Source organism: Silene latifolia, chromosome 9 (assembly GCF_048544455.1).
Source record: "Silene latifolia isolate original U9 population chromosome 9, ASM4854445v1, whole genome shotgun sequence".
Classification (NCBI taxonomy): Eukaryota; Viridiplantae; Streptophyta; class Magnoliopsida; order Caryophyllales; family Caryophyllaceae; genus Silene; species Silene latifolia.
The window spans coordinates 8,174,307-8,193,851 of record NC_133534.1 but is presented as its reverse complement, the minus strand read 5'-3'; the positions used below and the strand labels follow the sequence as shown (position 1 = coordinate 8,193,851).

Below are 19,545 nucleotides of genomic sequence, written 5' to 3'. Positions count from 1 at the left end.
CCTGTCCATTAATGTGCACATCCCCTTTTGTGGCGGGTTCCACGAAGGGCGAAACTAGGGCGTGAGATCACTCCCGCAAGTGACCCCACTCAGCCGAGAACGCATCTCGAGAGCCATAGCAACCAATCACAATCATAATCACAATCACAATCACAATCACAATCACAATCATCATGTTAAACAACTAACTACAGCACATCACCAATATCCCTTTATGGGACTAATACTGAGTAGGAAATCCTACCTGGAAAGCACAACACGCAGACGGTATCTACAGCTGTATCAAAACGGCTCCTCTACGAATTCTCCTCCTACCACACAACACATAGATGCTACCATTCAAATACTACTCATAAAAACCCCCAATTCCTAAATTAGGGTTTCATCAATCTTAACAAAACATAATATAAATTATATTAAAAGCTTACCCTCGACGCAAGGAATCCAACGACGCGAACTACGATACGAACTGACCGTCCAACTCCGGAATTGTCAAGAACGCGATTAGGAAGAAGACTAGTTGCTTTCTCTCTTAAACAGGTTTTAGGTTTTGTAAAAAGTGATTTAAAACAATTACGAATATGTTTAAATACCTTAATCGCGTAATTAACAAAACCCGAGAAAACTCCCCCGTAAAACCGGACACTCGATCGAGTACCCAAGGTACTCGATCGAGTACCCCTACTCGATCGAGTGCCCCACTACTCGATCGAGTGCCCAACAGGTCAGAAACTGTTTTATTCCGCAACTTGCCCTTACTCGACAGAGTAAGGGCTACTCGATAGAGTACCCCCAAGACATATAAATACGGAGTATTACAATCAGGACCTTGTATGCCCTCCTTACTGTCTCAATAATATCAGCAGCAGGCCAATGAGGCCTTGCTTTGAACACCTCCAAGAATTGTTTGGCTAACCAAGTTGACTTCATCTGCCTATTTTTTTCCATGTTTCTGTGGCAGGTATGATTTGGGTTAACAGATTTCACCAACATACATGCACTTGTGTTGTCCCAACTGGCATACAACTTAAAGGGACAACCAGCAACACATCTCACCCCAAGCCTTTGCCCTTTGCTTTGTCACTCTTATCAAAAGTAAGATTTCTACCTTGTGCTATAGCATACCTTGTCACACAATCTCTAAAAAACTCCCTATTTGGAAATCTGATGCCTACTAACCACCTTAGCTTGCTTAAAGGAGGTACTTTGTTTAGATGCTTTGGATGAGAGAGTTTGTTTGGATATGGCTGCTTGTTTAAAGGAGGTACTTTGTTTAGATGTGGTACATGACTTTAGGGTTTCAGGAGCATTTACACCTCCTTTAAAAGAAGGGCTTTTCATTTGTGGTCCCTTTTCTTCAACAGCATTTACCCTTATGCCCTTAGATTCTTCCTTCCTCCTTGGTGTGAATTTCTGGGGTAATTGAATAATAGTTTTGAACTCCCCATCATTCATCAACTCCATAACCTCAGGAATATCCCTCTCACAAACAAGATAACACTCAACAACTCTTTTCCCAGCTGACACTGTAGTCATAACCCCAACATCTTTATCATCTTCAACCTTCTGCAAGCCTAGCTCAGGGTGCATATAGAAAATACCATCTATATTTCTCCTAAACCCGTCACACTTTTCAAATCTTTCAAGTAATGTAAACCAACAAACCTCATCGGTCCACACCCACAAATCCTAAAACACCTACTGCCATAAACCAAATGTAATTGACCTTTCCTCATGGAACCTCCATGCCACAGTTTCAGTGTAACAATGTCCCAAGGACTTGCCTAAATTAACAATATAAACATAAAAATCAAAGGACTGAAGAAATACCAGATTTTACTAATGGAGAAATAAACAATGTTGATTTATGAAGATTAATTGCATTTGAAATTGCATGATGAAAAATACCAATCTTTGATTATAAAAGAATATATAAGCGAAATTATACTACACTAACACATACATAAACATAGTATAACAAGATTAAACAGTTAAAACTAAAATCAAATTGAAATTTTTAAGTAAACGAGATACTTACTTTTCCCATTGCCGCTGAAGATTCCGTTGGTGAGATGGATGAAGATGACGAACACCCAGATGTAAATTGATGAGATGGATGAAGATTAATGGAGAAATTACAAGTTGATGATGAAGATTAAGAATGGCGGGTTTTTGGAAGATGAACAACCAAAGAGATGAAGACGTAGGAGAGAGAGAGTCAGTTTTGTGTGTTTAAAGTGTGTTGAACACACTTCTCATTATTTTAACCTAAAATTAACAAGGCTTACCGGTTGTTCAAGTTTCCGGTATTCTTAGTGTGTTATGGGAAGACTAGTGAATAGGATGGATTTAATTCGAATTACGGATAGGTTGGAGTGTTATTTGCAGGGGGGTCATAGGTGGGATTATTCCCATGAAATAATCCTAATTAGTATAAGACAATAAACATTCAGGTCCTGTTATGTGAGGCTGTGTCAAGCGTAGGTATTGAGTTCGCGTGTCGGATCGAGTTATTAAGGCCGGGTCAATTTTACCGGGTCTAACCGCTACTAGGCCAGTGAGCTTCATCTTCTAAAACCGCCAAATTGATTTTGAAGCAGTTAATACATTTCATCATTTTCACAAAAAAAAAAAAATGTCGATCTCTATGACACTATCACGCCATTTTAGATCAATTACAAACACCATTTCTCATCCAATCAGCAATCAAATCACAACTACTGCAATTTCTGGAATTAATTTGTTAATTCACAGAAACTTTAATGCAACAATGTTGTTGACTAAAGAAGAACAAAGAGATGAAGAAATAATCAATGATTCTCATAAAATATGTAAATTACTCTCAAATTTACCCAAAAATGGTAATTTTGATTCTGTTTTAGAAAACTGTGGTGTTGAAGTTTCGCCATTGTTGGTTTTAGAAGCTCTGAAGAAATTAAGTAATGCTGGGGTTTTAGCATTAGGGTTTTTTAGATGGGCAGAAAAACAAAAGGGATTTCAATATGATACTGATTGTTATAATGCATTGATTGAATCTTTAGGTAAAATTAAACAGTTTAAAATGATTTGGGTTCTTGTTAATTCAATGAAAAGTAAAGGGTTGTTAACTAAATGTACATTTCATTTGATTATTCGACGATACGCGAGGGCGAGGAAGGTTGATGATGCTTTTACGACATTTGATAAGATGGAGCAATTTGGAATGGAGTTAGATTTGTCGGATTTTAATCGGTTTCTTGATACATTGTGTAAATCGCGACAGGTTGAGAGTGCACAGAAGGTGTTTGATAAAATGAAGAAGAAAAGGTTTACACCGGATAAGAAGTCGTATACGATATTATTGGAAGGATGGGGTCAACAGCAGAATTTGCTGAGGTTAGATGAGGTTTATTACGAAATGAAGGCTGAAGGTTTCGAGCCTGATGTTGTCGCGTATGGGATTATCATGAACGCGTACTGTAAGGCGAGGAAAGTTGTTAAGGCTGTGGAAAAGTTTGATGAGATGGAGGTTAAGGGTATTGAGCCTAGTCCTCATATTTATTGCATTTTGATTAATGGGTTAGGGTCGGAGAAACGACTTGGTGAAGCTCTCAAGTTTTTTGAGATGTCCAAGGCTAATGGTGTTATGCCTGAAATACCGACTTACAATGCTGTGGTTGGGTCGTATTGTTGGTCGATGAGGTTTGATGAGGCATTTCGGGTGGTTGATGAAATGAGGAGATGTGGTGTTGGTCCGAATACTAGGACGTATGACATTATTCTTCATCACCTGATAAACGCTGGGAAATACGAGGAAGCATACTCAACCTTTCGGAAAATGGGTAATGATCAGGGATGTGATCCTACACAGAGCAGTTACGAGATCATATTAAGGATGTTCTGTAACAGCGGTCAACTTAATATGGCAATTCAAGTTTGGGATCAGATGGAGGCCAATGGTGTACTTCCTGGAATGCATTTATTCGCGACAATGATCAATAGTTTCCGCCATGGAAATAAATTGGATCTCGCAACCAAGTACTTTGTGAAAATGATGGATTTGGGAATTCGGCCACCTGCTTCCGTGTTTAGTAGTCTAAAACAAGCCCTTCTTGATCATGGGAAGAAGGATACAGTTACAGCTTTAGCTAAGAAGCTTGATGCTATAAGAACAGTCCCAATAACTGGTTGAGGACTTAGGGGTGTACATTGGGCTGGGCTGGGCTGGGCTGTCAATTTGTGGCCTAGGCCCGGCACTAAAAAGGGGTCGGGCTGGGCTCCATAATGTCTGGCCCGGGCCCAGCCCATATAGTGTTTTTAGTGTTTTTTTAATTTTTAGCGGGCCAAAGCGGGTTATGCTAGAAATTTGGGGCACTGGCCCGACCTGGGTAGAGGGACGAGCTGGGCTGGCATGCGGGCTGACTGGGCTAGAAAAAACTGGCCCATTGATGCAGGCTGGGCCGAGCTAGCCCGCACCGTTGAAAAGCTCGTCTACATTCGATAATGTACCGTAGTATTTAGATTTTATAATGTACTCCGTATTGTTTACTTCCTTCATCCTATTTATATTGTTTACGTTATATCAAATCTCTTCCGGTTCATCCGAATTTGAGACCTAGGCTTAATGACTAAAACTTTCACCTAAATTTGTAAACAGTAAATAATTAGCTACCTAAACTTGACCAAACCATAAAGTTAATAATCATATGGTTGAACAATAAATCTTTGCATTTCTTCTGTTCAATAAATTTTACGCGTTCCGAAAATCAGCATAAATATGTCAAATACATACTTATTGCATAATTCATCCCTAAATATGCCAACTTTTGATCAGGAGGTAGGATCGGAGATACCGCCCCACGAGCAGGTCGAAGTCGAAGCGGAAACCTCGCCAGACCGACAAAATGCATTGTTACTGGTCTCAGGAATACTGTTTGGGGTAACATTCTTAGGTGTGTTGCAACCTCCAGGAGGGACAAATGACAAAGGCCAAACTAAGTTGAAATTACATTATTTCGTGCCGTATGTGATTTTCAATACAATTGCTTCAACTGCATCGTCGTTGTATATTTTCGAGGTTATTGGAAAGTCAGGGACAAGCTTCTTATTCCATGTCGCCGTAATTGGTATAGCTATGGCCTATGGTTCTGCACTTGTTTCTATTTCTCAAGATTCTGCGAAGAAATTTGGAGCTCTTTTGCCTATTATTGTGTTGCTCGTGTTGTGGGGATACCGGTATGTCAAGGCACTATGTTGTTGATAATTTGATATAATGATATTTGCATAATTAACTCTGTTTCCGTCATTTATTTACATTTTTTTTACGATTCATGTGACTTACATAACAATCGTCTCATAATTTGAAGCTTTTCTTATTATTACAGTCGAATCATTTAATTAACTAGTAATATTTCAGAATTTTTTTCCAAAATGGGGTTTAATAACAAAGAATTTAACGAAATAGGGTCACTTTGAAACTAATTACCCAAAATGGGTCCACGTAGGCTCGGTTTTGGCGATGCTAGGTTCAGGATTAAGGTCGCTGAGCGGGAGAGCGATTTCAGGTCAAAACGCCATCCCCCACAGCGACTTGGGTGTTTGCTGAAAAAAAAAAAAAAAAAAAAGCTGTTAAATGGATTCGAACATAGGACCTCCCACAAAACTAACATCTAGTCTATAGAACCTAACCACCACTCCAAGCAAATTTAATTGTTTAAATCAAGTGCTTAAATTTAATATTGAGTAATTATTGTTCAAGTCCCAAAATGCATTTATAGTCGTAGTATTAAATTTTTAATTTTAAACACCCTAATAAATCATTAAACTATGCTTGGTGTTTTGGTTAGAGTGTGAATTGTGGATTGAGGTGTTTTAATCGCGGGTTCGATTCCCATGAACCACACTTTGCGTTCTTCTTTTTTTTTTTTTTTTTTTTTTTTTTTTTTTTTCAGCAAACACCCAAGTCGCTGTGGGGGACAGCGTTTTGACTTGAAATCGCTTCTCCCGCCAAATGACCTTAATCCCGAACCTAAAGATCGCCAAAACCGAGCCTACGTGGACCCATTTTGGGTAATTAGTTTCAAAGTGACCCTATTTCGTTAAATTCTTTGTTATTAAAACCCATTTTGGAAAAAAACTCAATATTTCAAGAAAATGTAGTATTACTGTAAGACGGTTTTGAACAAGTATTTTTGCGAGCCTACTAATTATAAACGATCTTATCGAACTTGCATAAAAATCGATATTTGGAATTTGTCCATTACGATGTTAATAAATAATTTTACTAATTTTTTTTTTTTGAAATAAACCCACACGGGTTTAAATAGATATATTATCAGAATCAGCACGAACTACATCAGAAATGTCCAACGGAATAGACGCCAACCACCTACGAGAACCTATAGTCCATGGCCTCAGATGAGCTAGCTCATGAGCGACCTTATTAAAACTTCTACGCGACCACGTAAACGAAACAAAGTCAAAAGAATGTCATCCATGATCTACAGCTGAAACGGAAGGGACGCAGTAGTATTTTTTTAATTTATATTGACATTTATGCTTTATGTAATAATTTTACTAATTTTGATACACAAGCATATGCTGATTTTTTACTAATTTGTCAATAGCTGAATAAGTGTAAACTATTGACTGAGACGGAGGCAGTAGGCCGTAGACATGCTCTAGTATATATACACCTGACCTGATAATCATAAGTTCACAACACTTCATATCACACAACCATAAAAAACAAGAAGAAAATGAGCTTGATGGATTTATTCAACTTCACTTATGAAGATCAACCCGACTCCTCAAGAATCACTAACACCTCGCAAAGCCGAAGTTTCTCAATGCCTCACTTCACCACCACCAACAACGACAACAACTTCGACTTTCAATCGGACATATCACTAACAGCCCCAAGGCGGTCCACAGACATAGACCGCCTTTACAAAGCCTACCTAGGAGGCCACATCGAGGGAACTCACCTTCTCCAGGTGCCAGACTGGCACCACGAGGAGAAAGTTAATCGTTGTGGGTCCAACAATAACGAATCGTGGTGCAACCATGCTAAGACAGAAACAAACAGAGGCTTTCGACTTGACCCGGTTAGTGGAAAGGTCTCCTTGAAGGGCAACTCTTGTTCTTCCAAGAGTACTGAACGTACTGACAAAGCCACTGGGCTAACCACTAAGTTTCAGACTATGACTATGTCTGATGAGTCGAGTTTTCATCAGGATATGAAGACGATGAACCCAAAAAAGAAGACCGCGATGAAAAAGAAGAAAAAGAAGAGTTTCTGGTCCTCCTTTTTCAGTTTCGGATGCTTATAAACGATCACTGTCCATGATTTCAAACTAAATATCTAGAATTTTCAATATTATTCGTCAAATATTTAACAAAAATTGAATTTCTTGTCGAGTTAAGGCGGGTTCAGCACTTCCAATTGAACCTTTTTCCCGTCGCCTTTTGAGTTCAATCAGGTTGTGTAAGGTACATGCATTCAGACTCTTTTCATTCTTTGTTAGCCAAAGAATGTGGTGTGATTTTAATTTAATTCAACCAAACGTCGAAATATATGTTGAGAATTTTCTAATTAGAAATTTGTGCTATTTAATTTTTAGAATTTTATCATCCAATCGATCCAAATTGAAATCCCGCATCTAACATATTCTAAATTCTAATAACATTGCTCGAATCAACACTCAGCCAGGCAATGCGACTCTAGTCATAGTACAAAATGTTAAGCTAAAACTACTACGGAGTATTAGAAACGCCAATCGAGCAAAGATGACTGATAGTGATCGATCAACATTCAATATGACCGATGTTAGAACAACTGAACTAGTCAGCCAAATTAAATGACTTACTTAATAGTCCCTTGTATTCTTCTATTGAACAAAATTAGGACACGGACACGGACACGGACACGGACACTAGGATATCATTATTGTGTTGATACTACAAAATTAGCACCTGCAAAACTGCAACTCCATAGGAAGCGAATTAGCGAAATATAGTAAGAGTAGGAATCAGTTTCAACTGCAACATACAGAATATCACAATTGTGTTGATACTCTTTCCAAAACTGGTGCTTTGGCTAATTAATGCATTTTGACTAGCAACACAAATTCATGGTCCCATGTTCAAGAGGAATACCAGTAGAGTAGATCAACATTCTATTTCGAGTTACAACGTAGGAACTGGCCGACCTGTCGAATCTTGACTGAAAAAAAAAAGGTAGGAGAGCAACAGTTGAAGAACATATTATTAGTATGTGAAGCCTCATTATATTTCAAATAGGTCAATATTCGTTTATAAGATCCGGAAAGAATCGAGGACAGACGTGAGGAGCTATCGTCTCTACAAGAAATTACATACAACTTGTTACTCCAACTGAAATGAATAATATCAACACGACTCCTTCCACTATAACTTAAAAAAGAAAAGAAAAAAAAAAAAAAAAAAAAAAAAAAAAAAAAAAAAAAAAAAAAGGAGATAGATGACTATTGCGGCCTATAGTAACCAATTTGATGAGGGTAAGAGCCCGGAATAGTGTACGGTGGTCTCGGGAAAGATCCAGGCTGTTGGCTGTTTTGCCAACTGGGATGGGCAGGCTGACCATAGTTATGGCTGGCAGGTGGTGGCTGCTGATGGTGCTGCGATGGTTGCAGAGGAGTGTAAGGAGCACCACCTGCAGGTGGAGGCTGGTACGGTGGCTGATGTGGTTGATGTGAGGAACCATAAGGAGGGGCCCCATGTCCAGTCGTGGATGGATTCTGTGGTGGCTGATAATAAGACGGAGGTGGCACTGATGCTTGGGTGGTGTTTCCTGCATCTGACGACATTGTTCTCGGAAGGTAGCTTTGGTTACTGGTGTTGTTTCGGTCCTGCAAGCTGAGACCTGATACTTTTCCCTGTAGACCTTCAATATTGTCTCGGCATTCAATACTTCTGTTCATCACAAAGACACTACATTGTTGCTTTACTTTTGTCATTGCATCCTGTGTTAGCACCAAAATACGAACTTTAACAAGATACTCTCACCTTTCTTTAGACGGTCCCTTATTACCGATAATGCAAGATCACCCACGTAACTAAAGACCTTACACATATACCCATTGGCTCACTAAAACCTAAAATCAAGGAAAAATCACCGCGTCATATGGGTTAGTCTAGTCACTATCTCATCATGATTCATGAGATCTCTCATATGAGAAATGTATATTCGTAAAGTATTTCAAAATAATTATCGTTTGATGTGGAAATATAGTGGGTTGTTTCCAGGGTTTCGTGTTCTAAATAATAAAAGACTTTGATTGAATAATACATGTATAAACTTTCTGGAATCTGAACATACTGAACGTTTCTAAAGCAAACAAAATAAAATTTCAAAAGATGTAGCTGATGTGTTCTATATGTGAAGATGATGAAGAATATCATTTCCATGCCCAATTAACCTTTTTTATTGTGACAACTAATTAACCAATTATTATGGAGGGGAACTTTGACCAAAATATTATATTATTGGTTACAGAAACTACAACAGAACAAGTTCCATACAGAATTACAGATACGACATATGAACATGTGCAATTTACAAAGAATGTTTGAGAGTTCTAATACCTGAAGGGTTGGTTACATAGAACTTCAGTCCCTCGTTTATGTTGTCCTTAATTTCTCGATACTTTGCTACAGCAGCTTCTATCTGCTTAAAACACCTTTCTCGAGAAGCTGAAGAATAATAAGGTTGAAACACAGGTCAAATTTCACATAGCTTTCATAATATAAAGTGCACGTTTTAGGCCAACAACCTTATCAGAAGGAAAAAGTTACGCTTTCGCTCAAACTCCCACACGAATCGCAAATAAATTCGAATGTGTTCATATCATGGTGTATTGGTGTTTGCTTCAATCTATATACCAAACAATCTATGAAGAGCGTATTGCATATTCAATGTTACAGGTTCATATCAAACTGGGCAGCCGTGTGTAAATGACATCTGAATCCCGCCCTTAAGTGGATAAGTTGGTTATATTTGGAAACTGGAGTCCGCTTATAAACCGAGTGCCGAACTGGTTAGAGTACGTTGTTTGTCTAATACCAAACACTAGCAATAACATTACCCAATTCCTTTTACAGTGAGAACACATAAGTTGTTTCCGGATTGCCCATAATGAAAATTGCATCAACCAACTTCTACTTCACAATATAAGAAGGTCAGAAAGTTTAATGAGCTAGATTGCTTTGTTTCTGGACAATTAGGCGGAACAAATACTTGCAATATATTTGAAACACGACAGGTTAACTTAATCAAAAAGGGAGTATGCAGACATTGGTATATACTGAAAGAAGTGAACTGACCTTTGTAATCTTCAAGATTAAATAAAGAAGCAAACCGATCATTCTGAGCCTGGACAAAAAAATTAGTAGCTTCTCAGAGAACATCAATCTTAAAGTAAAAGTTGTTACATATTTCTAAGTGCTAATTACTTCACCAACATACAAAACCACCAGGATAATAATCCTCAATAAAAGGATACGTACAAATAGAATAAGGAACAACTAATCTAAAGTTTAGTCAGTCAAGGGCCAATTATAAATCGTTTGTTGGAGTTGCAACAGCATGATTTCACTGCTACATAATGTTTTAGCATCTAGTGGGCATCTGAATGAAATGGCTACACACGTCTACTTAATAATCAGCTTTAGAACATAAATTTTGTATTCAGATGAAAGACACTACTAAATAAAAATTTCACACAAGTGATTCTAAATAGCTGTTATTTGCCAAAACAAATAGTACTCCTTTGTCTACAGTCCATAGATGAGTGTTCTATGGAGCTAAGCCCATAAGTTCAGGTATCGTTCGTGACATTTTTTGTGAATTGGAAGTTGAATACCTTTTTCATGATGTCCTATATGAAAGTCAGGAAGTCATTCATGGATAGAGGGAATATCTAGAAGCATTTCTTTCATGATTCAACCAGAAACCAAAGTAAATTAGAGGTCAAACACTTTAAGAAAAGAAACTTATGATAAACGACCATTGGAGAGAGTACATTTTAGACTTTTAGTTATATGTACACATCTCGCAGATATCAAATGTGATGCAAGACAAAGCAAAAAAACAAAACATGGTTTAAAACTTAAACATCTTTCAATAGAGTATCCACTTGGGTTCCTACTTCCTACATACATGGTTCACATATCACAAGCCAAGAAGAAATCCTAAGACGCTGGCATGCCATTGATTCTATTCAGAGATTGCAAGCTTTGTTATTTAATTGTGTGCTGAAGGTTTTTCTTCATTCATAACTAACACTTGCAACTTCAAGAATAAATCAATGCAAAAAGAGCAAATAAAAAAAGGGCTCGGATACCTGGATTTCGATCAACAGCCACTCTTGTACCTCAAGATTTTGAGCAATCTCTGTACATATGTGGTCATACTTGGATATTTCCTTCTTAAAGATTGTGTCATAAGATCCCGTGAATGTCATCAGCTTTGGAAGTATGTCATCCTAAGATAAAAGAATGGCCACCTAGCGCAAATTAATACTGACTGTATCACATAATGCTATGATATTTTATTCTAGAGTGAACTTTTTTTTGGCAACGGTAAAGCAATAAAGAGTGAACTTAACAGCTAGACTTTTCCTAAATTTTCTGCTCGTACTGATGACTGCAGTACCCATTATCTCCCTAGAGACCACTTATGAGGCTAGGCGACTAATCTTTACACTTAAATTTTTAGCCTGGGCTATACTGGATGACTGCAGGACCAATATGCCTATAAGTTACAGTACTTAGGATGCCATCTAAAAATGTTCTCATCTACAGTAATACACAATGTGTGTGCCAAAAGTGGCAGCAGTAAGAACATTCTCGGAAGCAGGGATAGGGAGGATGGAGTATGCAAATGCACAAGCAGCAGCCCATATATATCACAAATATGGTTAAATGTTCCATGGAACAGCAATACAAGGACCTACAACACTGATTAGTCAGATAAGCAACTTTGTAAATCTACCTTCCTTTTCATTTCTTTGAGCATGTCTTCAAGACCAGCCCTTTGTATGCCCAGAGTTTCCAATTGCCTCTGTACAATGAATACATGACTACAGTGAGTACTCTGAAAACTTATGGTCCACTTCTACCCCACAATATAAAATAAAACAAAAAACACTAATGAGACAAGCCTATTCAATCATCCACTCCACTTTTTGTACACAAAGAAAGGGTCCACACTTCTACTTCATGGTATATATAAGGCTCAAAGAGGAAACATGCATCATGTACTCATTAATTTATCAGATCTATTTTTGCATATCAGACACAAAAGCACTGTAGTTTCATGATGAGTACCACTTATGAGCGCAGCTGCTAAATAAAGAGGGCAAACGTAAACGCATTGGTTCATATCTTGGATATCACAATCCATAGAGAATGTCACTATTCACATTAGCCATCACAGAGCGCTAGCCCATGTCAATCCATTTTAATTGTACATATGTGAAAAGTAACAGTTTTTGTTCTTATTTCAGCACGGGTTACGAGATGCAGACTTATACCTTTTAACATACATTATCTCAAGACAAGTTTAAATGCATGTCAAACTCAACGTCAAAATGCAGCTGCAGACTTGCGATTGCAACCATCGAACACAGATTCCCAAACTATGCTTTCTTGGGGATGTTGCCAAAAGAATAGGTGTTGTATTATTGTGATCGTCTTACATTGTATTAGCAGTGTCTGTCTGTCTGAGCTATATGGAAAAGCCCTTTAAATGTAAACACTGGAAAAAGAAAGTTTGGAAAGATTTGACACTGATAAGTATCAACACATCAAGGTTGGTAAAACAAAATGACACTAGATGTATCAAAGATTCATTTTGGAAAAGAGAGCAAAAAAGCCCCAAAATCAGAGAAAAATCTGGAATCTTGGATAAATGGGATATCCAGATGACATAAAAACTTGACGAAGAAAGCAGGCTGGAAAATTGAGAAGAGGCCAACAGAAAAGAGTTGGATAAAAATATAATAGATCAAACAATCAGTCTTTTGATAAGGATAGTATGCAAACAACTAGACTTGAAATCTTAAGCTGTAGACAAGAAAATACCAGGCTCATTTTCAAAGTACCAACTACAGCATCTTCATTAGCATCCAAAGACATGATTGGCTTTGCAAGGGTAGGAAGGGCAGCCTCAATCTGACAAAATAAAATAAGTACACGGTATTCAGAAAATGAACTTCATAGCAAAATAATATGAGAACTGCAGCTCGGAAGTGCAATTTACAAACTTCCAATACCTTCATTTTTCAAGGAGGAAAGACAATATGGAGCAAATTATAATTTTACTGATTAAACTCACTACTTTTCTTTCTGTTATGAAAGAGCAGTAAGGCAATAGTCGATGCAATTATCAACGCAATTTTTACTATGGATCATCCAAAAATAGTCTCTGTGTGTTGTTAACCGAGGAGAAATGTTGCGTAGATCTGACCTCCTACCTCATCTTAGGCGGCATTAGTGTGTGTTAATCTGAACCTTAAAAAATCTCGATTGCTTCAATTTGGCACCATCTATTCGTAAAAGGTCAACATAATTCACATACAGGGATATGATGACAGATTTTAACGTAATTGTAGATTATTGAGTTTTGAGTCAAAACATTATCGGCCACCGCCCACCACCAAACATTTACCCAGAGGAATTTAGAGGAAAAGGGGAGGGGGATAAATTCCCTTGTTGAGTTAGCATGTTAGATTGGAGGGAAATGGGGAAGAGGGGAAAGGAAAGGAAGGATTTGCTTTAGCGAGTATGATGAAATTTAGTGATATTTATACCAAAGGGCTTCCCCAAAAAGCAGAATTTAAATACACGTAACACTTTTCCTGCTCCAGATTATCAGAACACTTGAAAAGGTGATAAATTGTAAGATAATTCGTCTATACTACTTGAGAACTTGAAGAAATAAATACTGCATAGTTGCAGAATCCTGAAGGCCCACTGGCGACTGCCTCAAATGTAAGAGTATGCACAATTACCATAGAACCATTCTGATAACCACCATTGTAAATAAGATTTTTAAAGACAGGGATATCAGGAACATACTGGACGCCGATCAAGGATGGACATTAAAGCAGAATGATCCCTAATAGAACGCTCAATTCTGGCATCACTATCTCCAGCTTGCTTTAAGTTTTTTTTGAATCTGTTCAGCCTATCTTGCAGATTTTCTGTTAGTGTACTGGATTGAGGTCTAGTACACCGAGTTCCCATTTGGCTCCTAAATTGGGCGTCTTCTTGAGCCTCTTTCTGCAAAAGTTCCTCTGTCTGCACCAATAATTCATGATTCACCCTCCTAAGATCCCTAAGCTGATGTAGCTCAGCTTCCAACCCAGCTGGGCCACCACTAATCTGAACTGCTTCCACGTCTTCTTTAAGATTGTCGGGAATTGACAAATTTCCTTCTAGAGAAAGGAGAGATTCAGGCAAGTCCATTTCCTTCAGCCTCACTCTAGCTAGCTCGCTCCCCTGCTGTAACTTCTCAGCTTGTGTTCTGATAACATCATCGACCATCTCAGTATATTTGGACAGTGATTTTGTACTGCCGTCGGGAACAAGAGAAGAAAACATTTTCTCTTTGCTAGCATCCAAAATCTCGTCCAGGGGCAAAGGTTTCACCATGGAGTGTGCGGCTAGAGGAGGTAACGAACTAGCTGGTGGAACCCTTTGGAGGTAAACTCTGTCATTTTCCTTCACTGCCCTCTCTAGGTTCCGATTAAGACTCACCTCCAGCTTATTGACGGCATCTAAAAGCTGTGCGGGAGCTCCTTTTGCTGATTTCTTTACTCCAGACAAAACACTAATCCCACTCTTCAATCTTGCGATTTCCTGGGCTATCTCCTCTTTCTCGTGAAGCTCTAAACTGTACCTAAAGCATGCTTCAGCAGAAAACAGAGAGGCTTTCAACTGCACATGTGCGATCCAAGTCTTGTCGAAGTGCTGATTAAGCGGGGCAACATTCAATGCTGCTAAAGCCTCCTCATAGTATATCCCAACCTGCATATATAGCAAATTAAAGATAAATTTTCACCGACACAATAGAAAAGAAAAAGGTAAAAAAAAAAAAAAAAAAAAAAAACTACGAGACTATTCATACATCAATGCTGATTCCTAACCAACCACTTGCAATTTACATCTGAAGTTAATCACTCTATGCCTAGAGCCCTAGAAAGACACAGATCTGTAAAAATAAGTATAAATTCTCATGTATGCTGGGTAGATTGCGAAGACAGAATAAATAAAGGAAAAACAATGGCTTCCGGATACACTCAAGATACCTGCTAAGAGGTTTTCAGATATAAAATTTATACGTCTCCAAGAAAACAGCATTCTGCCTAGATTCTCCAAACATGATCGAAAAAACATAAACCGGGATCGTTTGAGTAAAAAAAAAAGATTTAAAAAAGACACTCCCATGAACAGTAAAAATATTACTGACAGTAGGCAAAATCTGAAATCAAACCCTACAGTAAATCAAGTCTTTGTTCCAAGTACCAGCCACAGAAAAATAATCCTTGTTAAGACTCCAAAAGGTGAGAAGGCTCGTGTAAAGATGAGAGTTGGAATGTAGAGAAAAATGGAATCCTTTAAATCATCCATAATATGAGAAGGCTTGATTAAGAATGCCGGAGGGAAATTATTTTCTCCTAACTCTCTCCCCTCCAAAGAGTCCCAGCCCTACCCCCAATCGATATTTAGCCAAACAAGGGGCAAAATCTCTTCCAACAATTGATACTAGGGAAACCAAGTTCCTGACAGAAAACGTATCTCCCTCCCCCAAAAAATTTATCTACCATAACGCCTCCTCGTAACTCATAAGTTACTTTAATGCCCAAATGAGAGAACTGGTTACAATGGGGATCATTTTCACCATTCGTGCATTGCAGTAGAAGCAAATGAAGGGTCCAAATGAAGAACCAAAGACGCCTGCCAACCAGTTCACACATTCAAAAATGCACTTGCATAAATCACTACCCTTGGAGACTTTAGAATTCTCACAAGCCATAATGTTCTCTAGTCAGTCTCACGTAAAACTGTTGTATGAGTGAAACAGATCCAATCATATATTTCCAACAATCGTCAATGTTCAACGCTAAACAGGAATGTAGGTTGTTTTCAATCCGTTTCATACATATAGCGGTCTTAAATGAGAATCTGTAATGTTTGTTTGCTTGTTCTTCTAGATGCATCAAAAGATGCTAATACAAAACTCCAACCGGCATTTTTTACCTCTAAAATACTCCCTCTTAAGTCTTAAACATCTCATCAGAAAGGCGTACCCTCATAGCGACACTCAGGGTGTGTTTGGATTGAGTGATTTGGAGGGAAAAGAAAGGGAGGGGGAGTAGGGGACTTAAAATCCCTTGTTTGGATAGCAAATAAGGGTGGAAGGAAATGGAGGGAGAGAGATTTGGAGGGATCCATTTTCCCTTCTCCAAGGCAAATCAAAATCTCTCCACAATAGGCAAGATTTGGAAGGAAATTGTATCCAAACACCCACTCCCCATTTGCCCTCCCCTTCCCTTACCTCCCTTTCTCTTCCCTCCTTCCCCCTCCCCTCCCTTTCCCTCTACTTTCACTATCCAAACACACCCTTAAGGTTCATAGAGTTCACTTTACTTTCCTTGACTGTAGGCAAACAGCTATAACATGCTAAGAAGTCCAACTAACCAAACGTGGTTCAAACATGTAATTCCTTTCTTTCCACCTGTTTCAAAACACATACAAACGTGCACAGATATTAATCACACACACTAGAATTCAACATCAACCAGAATCAACTTATCCTATACAACTACAAAATCAATTTCCGAAATGTAAAGTGATATGCAATCTACCTTACACCGTCTGTTCTTATTTCCTCGCATAACCTCAGACACTCGGACATAGGTGACTTAGATACCTCATTAAACCCAAATTAAGCAGAGACACACACAATGTCGTATAATTCTAACCAAGTCCGAGTAACATAGAATGTGATTATAATGATATAGACTATCAAGTAACTGTCAAACTACCTGCTGAGAAATCTTAGAACAAACACCAGGACTACTTCCACGAGCAATAGTCGTCTCGAAATAACATTCTTGCGCCTGAGCAAGCATCAAGCTCTTCAACATTCCACAACACTCAACTGAAACATCAACAGTACCACCAGCATCACCAGCAGCCTTAACCGCCACATTATTCCTCAGATAACCAAAAACTCCGGCCGCCAAGGCAAAACAATGCACCGCACTTTTCCTCCCTTCCACACTCCCTCGATCAAACCCTAACCCTAACTGACTAAGCACCGCACCTAAATTAAACAACACTGCCGCCTTCTCAAGGTCCACATTCACCTGCGCCGACTTAATCTTCGGCTTAAACGCGTCGAACCATGTGAATTGCACGGAATTCACGTGATTCTTGTCAGAGGAGATTGGAAACCGCGTTTCCAGGAGGCGGAGCGCTTTGAGGTATGCGATGAGCGCGTCGCGCTTGGACGGTGGCGCGTCGGAGATGGCAGTGGTTGTGGCGGCAGCGCGTAGGTTATTGACGGCGGCGAGGTCGTCATCGACGTCGGCGGCGTGGAGTTGGGAGTAATGGTGGAGGATGTATTGACGGAGAGGACGGTGGAGGTCGATGGCGGTGGTTTTTTTCTCGTGAATTGCGAGCATTATGTTTTGCGTTAATGGCGATGTTGATGACGTGGAAGACGCCATTTGTTGTTGAGAGGATGGAGAAGAGAGACAGGTTCATGAAGGTATGTTTTACTGATGTGGACCGGATGCTTAGCTGGTAGGCGACGTGGCTTTATTTTTTATATTTTATACTGTGATGGACTCATGGAGTGATAGGACTCTATTTAGGAAATGGAGAGAATTTGACCCATTGAGTCACACACAGATCTTCAGTATGTTAATTGAAAATATTTTTAACCCTGAAATTTGCACATGAGTGGCCTAAAATGCACCATAAAGACTCGTGTTGAATGTGGGTCAAGTACTCGGTCCAACGAGCTATCCCGAGTGATCTTTTTTAGTCCATTTGTTTGGGTTGGGGTGCTATATATAAGCATGCTTCGATCCGCCTCCTTCATCGGAGCTTTCGGGGTCCATGATTTGTACCCCTACCGAAAAACGAAGAAAAAAATGGATCGGCTAAAGTTAGATACGGGTCGGCAAACGGCTAGGCGCCTCATGCAGTCTGCCTGAGCTAACTCACCAAACTGTTTCCCTCACGGTCCTCATCAACCTCAAGGTCATGTCTCTAACTAAAGTAGACATGTCCAAATTCGCTTGTTGTCTTTTGGGAGGAGATCACATCAATGTTTCACCCGGTGATCTATTATGTACTTGATGATAGACTAGACTAAACCTACCAGAATTGGCCTGACCCGGACAACTCCACCCAACACCTGAACTGAGTGTCTGATATTGACCCGTAATCTGAATTGACCCGATTAAAATCATATGCATGACATTATGACCAAAATGGTTATGGTTGCCCACGGATCGAATTCCTAACTAACTTGAAAATAACTAACCCGAAAATAATTTGTAGCCACCCTATTCGACCTGTCCCGTTCGGTTAAACCTGAAAATGACCGAACTCGAGCCGACCGACCCGTTTACAAATCTAAAGTTCTAAATTAGACCGTCCGGTTCGATAACATTGTTTATGAATATCACTCTAATAAACTCAACTTATAAAAGTTAAAAGAGTATGATTGTATTTAAAGTAACAAATTTATGAGGTTGATTTGTAATATTTTTCATTTTCAATCCGTTTAATTGTAGATGGACACTATCTGTCTAAAGGTGTAGATGAGATAATGACCCTCTCACAAAATGCTAGTGGGAGGGCAAGTGTGGTATCCATTTCCCACCCACTTGCACTACCCACTTTCATTTGCGAGAGAGACAATATCCGTCTACAGTTTTAAACAGATAGTTTTTGTCTAAAGTGAGAATTTGTGTTCCATCTTATATAAACAATGTTTCTTAATTTATTAAGAGTTTTTGAATTATGATGTGATAATTACCACATTTAGAGGATTAATGGTGTAATTCTTTCCTTAAACGACTCCTTATCATGTGTCCATTGGGCACATGATAGAAAAACTCATTTATTAATTCGAAACATTATTCTTAAATTATACTCTTTTACATTCAAACTAAAGGTAACAATTGCTTTATCACACTTGTCGATGCGCGTTTTGCAACGTGAATATTTTTAGTTACACATTATTAAAAATTATAAAAAATTGATATTCTTATAGCATTTATTACCGTAAATCAAACAAGATCTCACATGACTATATTTTATTTTATAGATTAAAAATAATATCAAAATTCCCTATAATTATGAATAGTGCCAAAAATTAAGTATTACGTCTAATTTGGAAGGGAGAAGGTATATTTTCATTCAATAATCCCTACTTTAATGTCAAAGTGTCTTTTTTTTTAGACAACGGTGTACTATTATATTAAAAACCAAAGTCGATTTACA

At 38.5% G+C, this 19,545-nt stretch overlaps 2 protein-coding genes and 1 long non-coding RNA gene across 8 annotated transcripts; 2 read left to right on the top strand and 1 right to left on the bottom strand.

The window, feature by feature from the left end:
- The first annotated feature begins 2,565 nt into the window (after window positions 1-2,565).
- On the top strand, window positions 2,566-4,583 carry LOC141602397 (uncharacterized). The gene has a single exon (XM_074422693.1). The coding sequence runs from the start codon at window positions 2,636-2,638 to the stop codon at window positions 4,169-4,171; it is 1,536 nt and encodes a 511-aa protein (XP_074278794.1). The 5' UTR covers window positions 2,566-2,635; the 3' UTR covers window positions 4,172-4,583.
- A 167-nt stretch (window positions 4,584-4,750) lies between these two features.
- LOC141602396 (uncharacterized) lies at window positions 4,751-6,702 on the top strand. The gene is made up of 2 exons (XR_012524427.1): window positions 4,751-5,214; window positions 6,306-6,702. It is a non-coding gene; the product is annotated as an uncharacterized LOC141602396 (long non-coding RNA).
- Window positions 6,703-8,249: 1,547 nt separating this feature from the next.
- Window positions 8,250-17,835, bottom strand: LOC141598977 (vacuolar-sorting protein BRO1-like). 6 transcript variants are annotated; one of them, XR_012523691.1, is made up of 9 exons: window positions 17,070-17,835; window positions 14,098-15,048; window positions 13,102-13,191; window positions 12,011-12,079; window positions 11,361-11,501; window positions 10,881-10,950; window positions 10,342-10,390; window positions 9,604-9,711; window positions 8,250-8,981 (listed from the first exon to the last, which is right to left on the bottom strand). XR_012523691.1 is itself a non-coding variant. In XM_074418828.1 (9 exons), the coding sequence occupies exons 2-9, from the start codon at window positions 16,738-16,740 to the stop codon at window positions 8,414-8,416; spliced, it is 1,944 nt and encodes a 647-aa protein (XP_074274929.1). In that variant the 5' UTR covers window positions 16,741-16,759; window positions 17,070-17,834; the 3' UTR covers window positions 8,250-8,413. The 6 variants fall into 6 exon arrangements, 5 of the variants coding, with proteins under 5 accessions (XP_074274929.1, XP_074274928.1, XP_074274926.1 ...); XM_074418828.1 differs by lacking the exon at window positions 10,881-10,950 and adding an exon at window positions 16,723-16,759 and having other exon boundaries at window positions 8,250-8,931; window positions 17,070-17,834; XM_074418826.1 differs by lacking the exon at window positions 10,881-10,950 and adding an exon at window positions 9,025-9,113 and having other exon boundaries at window positions 8,852-8,931.
- Between the last annotated feature and the right edge of the window lie 1,710 nt (window positions 17,836-19,545).